A 16,367-nucleotide genomic window follows, 5' to 3' on the forward strand; every position below is an offset into this window, starting at 1 on the left:
TACAAGTAACAAAAGTCTACTTAAGTTATTAACAGTAGTGTACCCTGTTACCGCACAACCCTGTCAATGCCTACTAAACAGAGCTGAAGGAAAAATTCAATAAAATTTTATAAAGAAATAGAAAATGGAATAGTTTAGGTTTTTGCACCGGCACCAAATTAGGTGCCCCGGCATTTCTTTAACAATCTGCAACTTAGGTGAGGAAAAAATATTGGATTGGCAAACATTTACTCGAGCCGATTAAAATGTAAAGATGTTAGTTTTGGTAAATTTAAGTCCTTTGAGTATCTCGCCGTTGTTATTCATGGAGATTCTCACGTTCTCGTATTATCCGTGTATAGACCTCCTAAATATAACGCGTCTTTCCTTGAGGAATTCTCTGACTTAATGTCAATTTTAGTTACAAACTATGACGCACTCTTAATAGTCGGTGACTTTAACTTTCATGTCGACAATCAGTGTGACCAAAAGGTAAAGGAATTCATGAACCTCCTGGACTCTTTTGATTTGAGGCAGCTCGTAAATCAGCCTACACATAAAGCAGGTCATACGTTAGACTTAGTGATTACTAAAGGACTTAAAGTTGATATAAAGCAGGTCATTGATATCGGTCTATCAGACCATTTCCTTCTACTATTTAATATAGAAATAAAGATAGAAAACGCTCATGAGAAGCATTTTGTTAAAAAACGCTTCTTTGACTCATCAGCAGCTTTAAAGCTTACAACTATTCTAAGCAATCAGTCCGTTTATAATGCCAGCTATAATAGCGAGGATAATGTAAATAGTAAAGTGGAAAACTTTAATTCTAAAGTAAGAACTGCTGTTGACATAGTTGCACCTGAAAAGACAGTTAAAAAATCCTCTAGTACTGTTATTCCATGGAAGACCCAAAGAGTGTCTGATTTAAAAAGAACATGTCGTAGAGCTGAGCGTAAATGGAGGAAAACTAAACTAACTATCCATTATGAGATATTGAAGGTTAAAATAACAGAATACAATAACACAGTCCGCCTTGAGAGGCTGCTATTTCTCTAATATTATAAATAACAATGCTAGTAATCCCAGAGTCTTATTTTCAACAATTGACCGTCTGTTAAACCCAGGTAACACAAAGGAATGCCCCAGAATACTTCCAGTGAAACCTGTGAGAACATTGCTGTATTTTTCACTCAAAAATTAATGATATTAGAGATAACATAGTATATCTCCCCAACACTGCAGAACCTCCAAAGCCCGGTACTCCGTTATAAACAAATTAAATGCTTTCACCAGGATAGATTTACCTGAATTACATAGTATAATCTCTCAACTGAAACCCTCCACCTGCGTCCTTGACCCAATACCAACCAGGTTTTTCAAAGAAATATCAGGCGTGCTAATTGACAATATTCTGGACATAGTAATTCGTCATTAGATACGGGGTCTTTCCAGACTGTCTTAAGACTGCTGTAGTTAAACCCCTGCTCAAGAAAAATAATCTTGACCCCTCTGCCTTTGAAAATTTTAGACCCATTTCTAACCTGCCCTTCTTAAGTAAAATTCTAGAGAAGGCAGTCATTATGCAGTTAAATGACCACCTCAATAAACATGCTATTCTTGATACTTTTCAGTCAGGCTTCAGAACAAATCACAGCACAGAAACTGCACTTGTTAAAGTAGTAAATGACTTGGGTAAATGCAGACAGAGGCCATTTATCTGTTCTCATCCTCTTAGATCTGAGTGCTGCATTTGACACCATTGATCATAATATTCTTAGAAATCGCCTTAGTCAATGGGTGGGCCTCTCTGGCAGTGTCTTAAATTGGTTTGAATCCTACCTGGCAGGGAGAAAATTCTTTGTGAGTTGTGGTAATCAAATCTCAAAGACACATGATATCCGATATGGTGTTCCACAAGGCTCTATCCTGGGTCCGCTGTTTTTCTCAATCTATATGCTTCCGTTAGGTCAGATTATCTCAGGTTACAACGTGAGCTACCACAGCTATGCTGATGACACACAGCTGTACTTATCTATAGCACCTGATGACACCGACTCTCCGATACACTAACACAATGTCTTACTGGTATTTCTGAATGGATGAATAGTAATTTTCTCAAACTAAATAAAGAGAAAACTGAAATTTTGGTAATTGGCAATAATGGATTCAGTGAGGTTATCAGAAATAAACTTGATGCACTAGGATTAAAAGTTAAGACGGAAGTAAAAAATTTAGGGGTAACGTTGACTGTAATCTGAATTTTAAATCGCATATTCATCAGACCACTAGGACAGCATTTTTCACTTAAGAAACATAGCTAAAGTTAGACCTCTTATATCATTGAAAGATGCTGAGAAATTAATTCACGCTTTTGTTTTCAGTAGACTAGATTACTGTAACGCACTCCTCTCAGGACTACCCAAAAAGACATAAATCATTTGCAACGAGTGCAGAATGCAGCTGCTAGAATCCTAACTGGGAAAAGAAAATCCGAACACATTTCTCCAGTTTTGATGTCACTACACTGGTTGCCTGTGTCATTCAGGATTGACTTTAAAATACTGCTTATGGTTTATAAAGCCTTAAATAATCTCGCTCCATCTTATATATCGGAATGCCTGACGTTATATTCCAAATCGTAACCTTAGATCTTCAAATGAGTGTCTCCTTAGAATTCCAAAAGCTAAACTTAAAAGAAGTGGTGAGGCGGCCTTCTGCTGCTATGCACCTAAAATCTGGAATAGCCTGCCAATAGGAATTCGCCAGGCAAATACAGTAGAGCACTTTAAAACACTGCTGAAAACACATTACTTTAACATGGCCTTTTTATAACTTCACTTTAACTTAATACTGATACTCTGTATGTTCAATTCTTCATAATAACTATTCACAGTGGCTCCAAAATCCATACTGACCCCTACTCTCTCTTCTGTTTCTTTTTCCGGTTTCTTTGTGGTGGCGGCCTGCGCCACCACCACCTACTCAAAGCATCATGATGCACCAACATTGATGGACTGAAAGCCAGAAGTCTACGTGACCATCATCATCAGGTCCTTCCATGAAAACCCTAAATACAAAGAGGACTGTTTGACTAATGTTAGGTAGATTGCCCAGAGGGGACTGGGCGGTCTCTTGGTCTGGAACCCCTACAGATTTTATTTTTTCTCCAGCCTTTGGAGTTTTTTGTTTTTCTGTCCACCCTGGCCATCGGACCTTACTCTTATTCTATGTTAATTAATGTTGACTTATGTTTATCTTTTATTGTGTCTTCTATTTCTCTATTCATTTTGTAAAGCACTTTGAGCTACATTTTTTTGTATGAATATGTGCTATATAAATAAATGTTGATTGATTGATTGATTGACATTCTGATATTCTCTGATGAAGGAAACTCCACTGTAATTATGTTGTTAGACTTAAGTGCAGCATTTGACACGATTGACCATTCTATTTTACTTCAATAGCTAGAAAATGATGTTGGGCTCACATGCACTATGCTTACTTGGTTTAGTTCTTATTTATCAAATCGATTCCAATATATACAGAAATGTGCGGACAGTACTCCATCATTATAAACAGAACTTCAATATGGTGTCCCGAAGGGCTCAGTACTGGGACCTTTACTGTTTTCACTTTACATGCTTCCACTGGGATCTATCATTAGGAAACAATGTTAATTTTCACTCGTATGCAGATGACACCCAGTTATACCTTTCATTTAGATCAAATGAAGTTTCTCCGATGTTGTCTTTAATTAGTTGTGTTAGTGAATTAAAGAGTGGATGGATGATAACTACTTGTCTTTAAACAAGGACAATACATAGATGTTAATTGTTGGAGGGAATGACGTTGATCACAACAATATTCTGTCATCATTTAACTCAGTTGCAATCACCATTATTTTACTGAATCAGTCCGAAATCTCAGAGTTCTCTTTGACTCTAGCATGTCATTTAAAGCACATATTACAAAGTTGTCCAAATCATGTTTCTTCCATCTTAAAAATGTTAGGAAATTAAGGCGCTTTCTAAATAAACAGGATTCTGAGAAATTAATTCATGCACTTATTTCTAGTAGGATTGACTACTGCAAAGCAGTGTGAACTGGATGTTCAAACTGTTCTTTATATAGCCTCCAGTTAATCCAAAATGCTGCTGCAAGAATTATCACAAGAACAATAAAATACAAACACATAATTCCAGTTCTTAAATCCTTACACTGGCTCCCGGTTAAACTTACGGCAGATTTCAAAATCCTCCTTTTAACATATAAAGCATTAAATGGCCAAGGTCTGGGTTACTTGTCTGAACTTATCATGACTTACAAACCAGAGCACACATTAAGATCTCAAGATGCCGGTCTGCTTTTGATTCCAAGGATTTATAAAATAACAGTGGGAGGTCGAGCTTTTAGTTACAGGGTCCCTAAACTGTGGAATGGTCTGCCTGCTACTATAAGAGATGCCCCTTCGGTCTCAGCTTTTAAATCCCGGCTGAAGACTCACTACTTCAGTTTAGCATATCCTGACTAGAGCTGCTGATTAACTGTACAGACTGCATCTCTGTTATGTTTTAGTGCTAATGACTAACAAGTAACATGATAGTCATAACTGGATACTAACCTTCACCTATTCTGTTTCTCTTCCCGGTACTCAAATGTGGCACTTGGTGCCATGGCCCACCTAAAAAGTTGTTTTGCCTGCCTAAGGTAAAGTTAGCCCTGATGGAGGATCACAGGAATCACGGGAAAGAGGGGTCCTTTCATTGGATTGGCTGGCCCAGCACTGTTTCAGCCGTGTAATGGCCAAATGGGGAGGCAGCTTGATGGATGAGGTCTACAGGACTCTAAACAAATCCAAATCATATTATGTGATGTCATCCACTGTTAAATTCTGCTACGTACTTCTAAAATTTTTATTTGTATACTGTATTGAGGATTTGTTCTGTTCTGTGTATTGTATTGTATTGACACCCTTCTTTTTGATACCCACTGCACGCCCAACCTACCTGGAAAGGGGTCTCTCTTTGAACTGCCATTCCCGAGGTTTCTTCCATTTTTTTCCCCTACAAAGGATTTTTGGGAGTTTTTCCTTGTCTTCTTAGAGAGCCAAGGCTGGGGGGCTGTCAAGAGGCAGGACCTGTTAAGGCCTATTGCGGCACTCCTTGTGTGATTTTGGACTATACAAAAATAAACTGTATTGTAATTAAAAATGGCATCCAAAAATTTCTGAAACTAATTATAAATATTGTAGAATAACCTTTTTAAGTGGAATTTACCACATAATTTAATTTTGCGACCTCTAAAATCTATTTTACATACAAAGAAAAACAAAAAGGTCTGAAACTTGCAAATTAAAAAAAAATAATAATTATAAAATTCTGAAGGACATTGTTTTGTATTTGAAGTTGCTGAAAAGAGGAAAGTGGCAAGAGCCAAGGCGCAAACTTTGGAAGAGGTGTATAAAATATTGGAGGGAGATAAAATGATTTTTAGAGTAGCAAAGGTTAAAAATAAGGCTGGAAAGAATTTTAGTCAGATAAAGCAGCTGAAAGATGAGCAGGATGTGGTTTTAAATGAGCATGATTTGATCAAGAATAGATAGATGGAAGAGGTACTTTCAAAAGCTATTGAATGAAGAAAATCCAAGTGTAGTATATGAGGATGCAGTCTACATGAAGAGCTAGTACTAAAGAATACTTAGGAAGCAAATAAAGGAGGCGCTGAAAAAATGTAAAAATCCCAAGGTAATAGGACCAGATGAAATACCAGCAGAAGTGCTGAAGAGTTTAAGAGAAGAGGGAGTAGATTCTGTGATCTAATGTAGAAGATCTGTAAAGAGGATAGAATATCATAGGAGTGAAGGAACAGTGTGATTGTTCCCATTTATAAGGATGAAAGCGATATTCAGACTTATTGAAACTATAGAGGGATAAAGCTGATGGCATACAAAATGAAAATTTGGGAAATGAATATAGAGAGAAGGTGTATGAGAAAGAATGGATTACCGCAGAAGTATGTAAGGATTGTCCAGACTATGTATGAGGTAGTGAAGACTGGTTAAAAGCAGCATTAGGATAAAAGACAAAGATCCCAATTAAAGTAGGTCTACACCAGGAATCTTCTTTTAAGTCCTTAACTCTTTGAGCTGGCTATGTGTCACAAGACAAAAGACCAATCCCTGGTGCATGCTATTTGCTGATGACATTGTGTTGTGTATCACTAGAACAGAGGACGTGGAGAGAGAATTTAGAAGAAAGGAGAAAGGCTCTGGAAGAAAGTGTGTTGAAAATAAATATGATGATGACAGAATATATAATGTTTAATGGTGACCAGGTTCCAGAAATTAGCCTGTAGGGAGTGCTATTGAAAACAGTGGATACATTTAAATATCTAAGATCAGTGATAGCTCAAAATGGAAAATTAGATGCAGAGATAACCCTTAGAGTGCAGTGTGGAAGAAATAATTGGAAGAAAGTATCACGAGTATTGTGTGATCAAAGAATTAAGAAGAAGGTTAAAATTAGGTTTTTAAGACAATGGTAACATCAAAAATGAAGGAGGAGAAGGAGTTGGATGTGGCAGAAATGACAATGTGAATATGAATGTGTGGGGTTACAAAAAAGGACAGAGTAAGAAATGAAACAATCACAGTTACAGCAAAAGTGGGAGAGATATCTAAGAAAGTAGACTGAAGTGGTATGGACATGTGATGAGAGGAGACAATGACTATGTGGACAAAAGAGTGATGGGAATGGAAGTACAGGGGTAGAGAAAGTGAGGAAGGCCCAAATGGAGGTGGAATAACAAAGTAAAGGAAGATCTGAGGGAAAAGGTTTGACTGAGAAGGAGGTGCAAGACCAAGCTGTATGGAAAAGGTTGATCAAGCATTGACCCCCAAAAAGAAGAAAAAGAAAGTTTATAAAAAGCTGAGTCCAATGCTTGTGCAGACAGGAAATGTTTACCTTTTCAGTTTGGGGCTAGGCTTCCTGGGCTGAGACCTGGGGCATCATGTATAACGCCGTGCGTAGAACTCGCACTATAACATGGCGTAAGCACAAAAGCCGAAATGTGCTTACGCACAGAAAAATCCAGATGCAGGAATCTGTGCGTACTTCAACTTCCACGTCCTTCCGTTACATAAATCCTGATCAGCGTGAAAAGTAACGCTCGTGCACGCGCTTCATGTAACGCCCCAACTCCTCCCAGAATTACGCCTCTTTGAATATGCAAATCAATATAAATCGCCCTTAAGCTCAGCCTTCTGTGAAAAGACAATGGGATAAGCACGGGGGAAAATATAAGAATTTCAGCGAATACCAAGTGGAGGCAAAGGAAAAACATACTATTTGTTCAAATAAACCGTGGTATAATCAACAAAAGGAAGTTGATCAAGTGGCATAGCGTGTTTGAGAAACTTGAAAGCTCACGTTCACAAAATCGCACAGTGCTGGAAATAAAAGTCACATATCAAAGTCGCCGTGAAAAGGCGAGTTGTAGTACACTGTCTGAGTGTCATATGAAAGCTTATTAGGGTACAGAGAAAAAAAGGCACACAGTGGGGAAAAAGCACGAAATGTCAACTTCAATCTCGACATTTCCACTTTAATCACGTAGTTTATTTTGTCATTAAAGTAGAACATCATAAACTTCATCTTAAAATCGTTTAATTAACCAGTTTCTCAAATCCCGATAATTCTCTTTCCGATCAGCTGCTGCTGTGATTCACACTCTGATACAGTGATATAAATACTCCGAGTGGTGCAGTGAGAGTAATATGGAAAAAGATGATCCGCTGTGGCAACTCCTAACAGGAGGAGCTGAAAGAAGAAGAAGAAGATGAAGGAGAAGTGAGAGTAACAACGCTAAAGCAGTTATGGTATTTGGAATATTATGGCTATTCCCTGGACCATTATATTGTTACAAGTTAATTACAATCAGATGCGTTACACTAATAAACAATATGCGGTTAGTTTCAGTGTATTTATAAAGCCGCGTCAGGAAAATAAGGTGTAACCACACAGGAACAGTAGCGCAGCTTTGATGCTGGGGACCGCCAGTCTGCAAAACTGAGCGGAGAACTTGTGTATGACAAGGTATAAGGTACCGTGGAAAAGTGCGTGGCTTTACGCCAAGTGTAGGTTTTATACATCGTGATTTGAACGTGGAAAAGTTCTTACGCAACATTTCTGTGCGTACACACTGTTTACACATGAGGCCCCTGGTCTTAAGGCACAGACCTACTGTAGTCTTGGTCTGCTTTTGTTTAGTTACTGTGAGGTCTGCTTACCCATTTTATGTTGTTTAAACACAACCCTTCAGTGCATTACTGAACATAAGTGATAGCATAATACCATTTAGTTTATAAATATTATGTTGCTCAGTGCATTATGCCTTGTCAAACGAACAAAGTACTATTATTAAATCTATCACCGATTTATAGCTGGTTGCTGGTTTTCTTACTGTATGCTCCAAGTAAAGGATATCTGCATGGATACAGTATTTGTATGTGTTACTGCTAGTTGCAGTAGTAATTAACATCACAGAAAAAATCATCAAGAAAAATTTAAAAAGTATATAAAATAACCCTTTATAGAGCAATCCTAATTATTCATTTTCAAATGCTGAGAATACTTTATTGTAGTATTTTTTCTGACTTGTGTAAACTTAAACTACATTATGTACCATAGAAAAATGAAGCCCACTACTTGTTCCCTAGATCCAGTGCCAACAAAACTAGTAAAAAGTGCAATGGATGTTCTTGTAGCACCAATTCTAAACATTATCAATAATTCATTATTGCATGGCACAGTACCTGATGCACTAAAAGTGTCAGTCATTAAACCATTACTTAAAAAGTCAGACCTAGACCCACACATACTAAATAACTATAGGCCTATTTCAAATTTACCATTTCTCTCTAAAATACTAGAGAAAGTAGTCGCCAGTCAGCTTCAGTCACACCTTACGCATTACAATTTATTTGAGAAATTCCAGTCTGGCTTTCGCACTGGTCATAGTACAGAAACGGCACTAACACGGGTTGTAAATGACATTCTGATATCCTCTGATGAAGGAAATTCCACTGTAATTATGTTGTTGGACTTAGGTGCAGCGTTTGACACCATTGACCGTTCTATTTTACTCCACAGGCTAGAAAACGATGTTGGGCTTACAGGCCCCGTGCTCGCTTGGTTCAATTCTTATTTATCAAATCGATTCCAGTATGTACAGAAATGTGCTGACAGTACTCCATCATTATACACAGAAGTTGAATATGGTGTCCCGCAGGGCTCAGTACTGGGACCTTTACTGTTTTCACTTTACATGCTTCCACTGGGATCTCTCATTAGGAAACATAATGTTAATTTTCACTCGTATGCAGATGACACCCAGTTATACCTTTCATTTAAATCAAATGAAGTTTCTCCGATGTTGTCTTTAATTAGTTGTGTTAGTGAATTAAAAGAATGGATGAATGAGAACTACTTGTCTTTAAATACAGATAAAACAGAGATGTTAATTGTTGGAGGGAATGACGCTGATCACAGCAATATTTTGTCGTCATTTAACTCAGTTGGAATCCCAATTAATTTTACTGAATCAGCCCGCAATCTAGGAGTTATCTTTGACTCTAACATGTCATTTAAAGCGCATATTACAAAGTCGTCCAAAACCTGTTTTTTCCATCTTAAAAATATTAGGAAATTAAGGCCTTTCTAAATAAACAGGATTGTGAGAAATTAATTCATGCATTTATCTCTAGTAGGATTGACTACTGCAATGCGGTGTTCACTGGCTGTTCAAACTGTTCTCTATACAGCCTCCAGTTAATCCAAAATGCGCTGCAAGAATTATTACAAGAACAAGAAAATATGAACACATAACCCCAGTTCTTAAATCTTTACACTGGCTCCCAGTTAAATTTAGGGCAGATTTCAAAATCCTCCTTTTAACATATAAAGCATTAAACGGCCAAGGTCCAGCTTACTTGTCTGAACTTATCATGACTTACAAACCTGAGCGCACATTAAGATCTCAAGATGCTGGCCTGCTTAGGATTCCAAGGATTAATAAAATAACAGTGGGAGGTCGAGCTTTTAGTTACAGGGCCCCTAAACTGTGGAATGGTCTTCCTGCTTCCATAAGAGATGCCCCCTCGGTCTCAGCCTTTAAATCCCGGCTGAAGACTCACTACTTCAGTTTAGCATATCCTGACTAGAGCTGCTGATTAACTGTACAGACTGCATCTCTGTTGTTAGTCATTAGCACTGTAACATAAGTAACATGAATAATTATATTTGAATACTAACCCTCACCTATTCTGTTTCTTTTCTCGGTACCCAAATGTGGCCATTGGTGCCACGGCCCACCTGCCAAGTTGTTTGCCTGCCTATGGTAAAGTCATCCCTGATGGAGGATCACAGGAATCATGGGAAAGAGGGGTCCTTTCATCGGAGCAATGTTTCAGCCGTGGCATGGCCAAATGGAGATGCAGCTAGATGGATGAGGTCTCCAGGACTCTAAAAATATCGAAACCTAATTATGTCATATCATCTACTGTTAAACCGTAATTCTAAAATTTTTATTATGCTGTCTTAAGGAATTGTTCTGTTGTGTATATTGTATTGTATTGACCCCCTACTTTTGACACCTACTGCACGCCCAACCTACCTGGAAAGGGGTCTCTCTTTGAACTGCCTTTCCCGAGGTTTCTTCCATTTTCCTACAAGGTTTTATTGGGAGTTTTTCCTTGTCTTCTCAGAGAGTCAAGGCTGGGGGGCTGTCAAAAGGCAGGGCCTGTTAAAGCCCATTGCGGCACTTCCTGTGTGATTTTGGGCTATACAAAAATAAACTGTATTGTATTGTATTGTATTGTAAATACTCAAATGGCCTTTTCAAATATACATTTTATTTTCTTATTTTTTTAAAAGTATATAAGTTTTTTCAACTTTAATGGAGATTTCGGTCATTACTGTACCAGTAGTATCTATGACAGGCCTTGGGTATGATCTCTCCTCAAGTGTAGTAAATGACTCTTCTGCAGACCATAGCCTTCAACAAAATCAATACTTCATGCTGCTGCTCTAGTCACAGAATGATGGCATTTCAAATGATGCTCACTTATGTTTTTACCAAATGATAGCCTTAATCTCATATCATTCTCTACATTTCTGATGAAGGCATGTGGATGCATAACTAAATTGATGCTGTGTTAAAACTTGTAAGAAAATGAATAAACAAAATTAAACCATTTGTATGCTGTAGTAAAAATTGAGCTTTGAATGTTTGTCAAATTAAAAAGAAATGTAAAAAAATAACAGAAAAAATTTTCAGCTTTTCAAAGATTGGGAAAAGAATATTTTCATTTAAAAGAAAAAAGGCTGCAGAACCTTTGCAAAAGAAGACAAGACACATAGACCCAGGAGTCATAACAACAGATTTATAGAGAAACTAAAGGGAATAAAAGTATAAATACTATAGAATACACAGAGATTGTGTATGTGCATCTTTAAAAACAAATCACAGTTTGATCCTACAGTAATACTGTATTTTCAGATTGATTTCAAAATAAGCACCATCTGAAGTTAGCAAAACAATAATTACAATACATGCATATCAGTATGACATAACAAGTTAAGAAAAAAAGTCAAATTAAATTGTAAGCATTATGTGCCATGGATAATACTGTAAACTGTTAAATATTAAATTAACTTACAGCAATAGACAATACATTTTATGAAAAAACATGATTTTGATATTTATCTAGTTTTGTGAATTCTCATTGAGCATATTAAAATGAATTAAACTCATTAATAAAAATGATATTTTAAAAGCTTTTTGGGATATACATGTTAATAGAATAATTTGAACAGTGCTGACCATTTTCACCACAAACTTTGGGAACACAAAAAGACCCAATAACAATTTTCGGATCTTATTTAATTAAAGTACAAAGCCTTTATATTATTAAAAATATCATGCACATGCAGAATATTTAAACTTCAGCGCACAAATGAGTGCCAGCACCTACATAACAACCATTAGTTAGCTTTTCAGTAAACGTTTATTGAGCTTAATAATAATGATGATAACAATCAAAATATGTAAACTGTACATCCTATTAAAATATATTTTTCACTAAAAATTCATTTTAAGTGACTAAATACTGCAGAAATGTATACATAACTAAATACATAACTAACATTCTCAAACCCACTCTGTCCAGTTCAGTGTCCCTCTTGACAGTATCAGGTGCAAGTTTACATTTTAGTGATCTGACATTTCCGGTTAATTAAGAAATGGTACCCAAATAACTATCTGATGTCTAATTATCAATGAATGAACTAATAGGTCCCCTATAGTTAACAACACAGGAGAACGTTCACAAAGTGATTTTGAACACCTGATACACAGCAAAACTGCAGTATCTTGCAAATTGAGAGTAATTATTGTTGTTTTGTTGTAATAAGTTTTTTTACTTGATGATTCCTATGGAGTTCATAATATTAATTGATATCCGTACAGGAAGTTTTATTTACCACCAACAAGTAGAAATTTTCGAACATTTTATTAGCTATATGCAAAAAGCAGTAAAAATGAAAGCAAAATGAAAACATAATGTACAAAAGAAAGATCTCACAAGCTTTGGCTGTGTTTAATAACATAATTGATTGCTAATATTAATTTACATCCTGAGGACAGCAAAATGAATAGTCTTAAAAGGAGTGTTTAAATACTGAACCATCTTTTCAAACATTTTAGATCAAGAAAAAGTATGAGCAAGCAAATTATAGCAGGGAGAAATACGAGACAAAGGAGATAACTGGTAACTACAAGAAACCAAGAAATTCCAATTAGTTTTTATTTACATTTATGAATCTATGAAATGAAAACAGTAATAGAATTGGCTACAAAACTTGCCTTGCTTCTTATAACTTATACAGTAGGGGTTTGACTTAGAAAAATATATATTTTTTTTACTTTCTCTCTAACCTTGTTTGTCCCTTAACTTAGCACCTAGGTTAATATTTAATGGTTTGTTTTGTTTTATTTAGGTGATAATCCTCAGTGTACAGTACAACAGAAAACAGCACTGCTGTGTAATACTGAGAAAAATTTAAATCACCGAGGACACTGCCATGCATATTTAATACACTCTGTATTATGTAATAAACAACAGACTAATTCAGAAAACCGTGCATTTCAGAAAAGGTTATATGCTTTCCATTCATAACATATTAGATAATATTATATCACAACATAAGAAAACCTTTGTAAGCATTTCTGCATTTAGAACCAGGTAATTTTCTACTTAAAATACAATGCAGTATGACTTTCTTGAGTATTTTAAATGCAAAAATTTTGATTTGATGTCTCTGGTGTTCTTTTTGGACTCAAGGAGCAGGAAGAAGTAATCTAACCTACCAGTTTCATTATTTTTCATCAGACCTTTAAATACATGTCTAATTTAATAAAACTCAAAAATATACTCTGAAAGCGAAGATCACCTTATGCTGGATTTTCAACCCCACTTAGACCCTCTTATTCTACCTGTGGTTGGGGATTTCATAAAATAAGGACTAAAGTGTACAGATAAAACGACTGTTAGGCTTAGCAAAAAAAAAAAAGTACATGATTTGTGACAAAGGAAAAGTCAACTTTCAAATACTAAACCTCATAAGTGAAAAAAGAAAGCAGACAAATGAAGAATGTTTGACTCAGTTACCATATAACTGGTGAGTGAGTACAGCCTCTTTAAACTTGCTCTGCAACAGCAATCAACAGACATGACAATGAATGTGTTCAAATAACAGACATACAGTAATCAGTAGAGCCTTTTACCTGAAGTATAAGAAAGTGAAATACAATAAAACAATTTAATTATATTGCCTCAAAATACATAAATATATATATGCACAGCATTCATTCTTTTGGTATGTGTAAGTCTCATTATTAACTAAGCTAGGGAAAACTTATTTTATTATAAAATGTATAACTGATACTTGATAATTGATAGTAGAGCCTCGATTCATATTAGAGATATTATTAAATCCCCCAAAAATTTTAAACCTACCCAAATGGATATCTTCAGCAAGTGTTGCTCTTTTTGCTTATAGTGATACTGTGCTATTCTGTTAATTTCTTCACAGAAAAAAAATGATAAAAATTAGATATTGACACAATTTACTGTCCAATAGATATGAAAAAAATTATTTGTTTTTCTTCTGTAAAGTCCATTAAATGAAGTAGCACCATTACTATGAAGTTCCTAGATCAAACAGTTTAACAAGTCCCTCATATATTTCCATAGATGATCCTAGGGCAGGATTCTGGTAAAATACAGTGAGATTCATGTTCTACAAGCCCAGCGGGACACTGGCAGCCTGGGATGCAGGGTTTGAAACAATGAGCCTCTATGACTCCAAGGGGTACGTCTTTGTTGAAGCAGGTTTTAGGACAAGGTGGACCACATTCATCAAAAACATAACCACGGTCCTGAGGACAGCCAACAGCTGCGAAAATAAGAATAATAATTAATTATTAATGGTGCCAATAATTAGTAAGTTTTTTTTTTCATTATTGTTCACAATTTTTCCTTCTCTATATAAGAACTGAGTAAGTAAATGTGATAAAAATATGTTATCCAATTCAACACTATTAATACAATACATCAACAAACTACTTCTCACAGCACAGAGACAGCCCTGATTAGAGTCACCAATGACCTCCTGATGGCTGCTGACCATGGCTCTCCATTACTACTTATCCTCCTGGACCTTACAGCAGCAATTGATATGGTAGATCATAATATTCTTCTTCATCATCTTCACTATACAATTCGACTTTCTGGCATTGCTTTCGAGTGGTTTGAGTCCTATCTTACAGACAGGACTGAGTATGTGGCTTTAGGGGATGCTAAATCTCATACCCACACTGTCACCTATGGAGTCCCACAAGGATCAGTCCTTGGGCCGACCCTCTTTAATATTTATATGCTACTCTTGTGTCACATCATCCACAAGCATGGAGTTTCATTCCATTGCTATGCTGATGATACGCAGCTCTATGTGAGACTGGATTCGACTTCTCTTACACCTCTATCAACTTTTTCCTCTTGCTTGGATGAGATTGAGGCCTGGACGTCCAAAAACTTCCTCAAGCTGAACAGCACTAAAACTGAAGCTCTTTTAATTGGCACCCCCCATCAACTTCGTTCCTCTGTAAATTGTATTTCCTTTTCTGACCATACTATTACCCTCTCTCCTTCTGTTACAAATCTAGGTGTCAAGTTAGACTCCCATCTGTCATTTGATATACATATCCATCACCTTTGTAAAATAGCATTCCTTCATCTCCGAAATATAGCCAAACTCCGTCCCTACCTCTCCCTCTGTGATGCTGAAAAACTGGTTCATGCCTTTGTTTCATCCAGACTGGACTATTGTAATGCGCTCCTCATCGGGATACCCAACAAGCGCTTTCAAAAGCTCCATCAAATTCAAAATATTGCTGCAAGAATCCTGATGAGGGTGCGGAAATATGAACATATCTCACCAATCCTTCGGTCACTTCATTAGCTCCCTATCCATCTCTGTATTGAATTCAAACTCTGTTTGTTTACTCACCAGTGTATCCATGGAAACGCTCCACAATATCTCAAAGAGCTCCTTATATTACAATTCACTACAAGAAACCTCCGTTTTATAAATACCTACCGCCTTCGCACCCCTGTGACCAAACTTCATATAATGGGAGACCGAGCCTTTGCAGCCGCTGCTCCACGGCTCTGGAATGCCCTACCAGAGAGCCTAAGAACACAGCAGACTGTGGGCTGTTTAAAAAAACAGCTAAAGACTTTTCTATTTAGGAAAACTTATTAACAAGAATGCTATAATTATTGTTGTTTTATCTCTGTTTTTATCTTGCCTTGCATTTGTTTAATATTTTTATGTTGCACTTTGAGATGTACTGCTAATGTAAAGTGCCCTACAAATAAAATGTATTATTATTATTACATGTATTTTAACCAAATAAATAAGTAATAAATTCAAGCAAATAACCTCATTAACAAAATGGGCTAGGGTGCTGATATTATAGTTGCTTTTCACGTTTACCATGGGAGAAAAACAGAGTAATTAGCTCCAGGGATGTTTCAGCAAATTCAGAAGCAGTTTCTTAAGTGTCTGTGGTTACTAACAGCACAGTAAACTTACAATCAACAGTCATTTTCAATGTGAATAAAGGTATTTTGATTCCTAGGTTATATTTGATTTCTAAAATACACTAATTTAACAAAGATGTACTATGATTCACCAAGGTTTGTAAAGTTGTATGTGTGATTGTAACTGTTACATATAAAAATTAAGTTATTTTAACGCACAACC

The 16,367-nt window shown here is 36.3% G+C and overlaps 1 protein-coding gene across 1 annotated transcript in view; it reads right to left on the reverse strand.

Annotated features, from left to right (window-relative positions):
* Positions 1-12,535: 12,535 nt before the first annotated feature.
* The window catches only part of LOC120534123 (kielin cysteine rich BMP regulator), a 314,528-nt gene continuing 310,696 nt past the window's right edge, over positions 12,536-16,367 (reverse strand). Inside the window, 1 exon segment of the mRNA XM_039761428.1 lies at positions 12,536-14,495. Coding sequence (XP_039617362.1) covers positions 14,278-14,495 — 218 coding nt within the window. The 3' untranslated portion in view covers positions 12,536-14,277.

Source organism: Polypterus senegalus, chromosome 8, assembly GCF_016835505.1.
Source record: "Polypterus senegalus isolate Bchr_013 chromosome 8, ASM1683550v1, whole genome shotgun sequence".
Classification (NCBI taxonomy): domain Eukaryota; kingdom Metazoa; phylum Chordata; class Cladistia; order Polypteriformes; family Polypteridae; genus Polypterus; species Polypterus senegalus.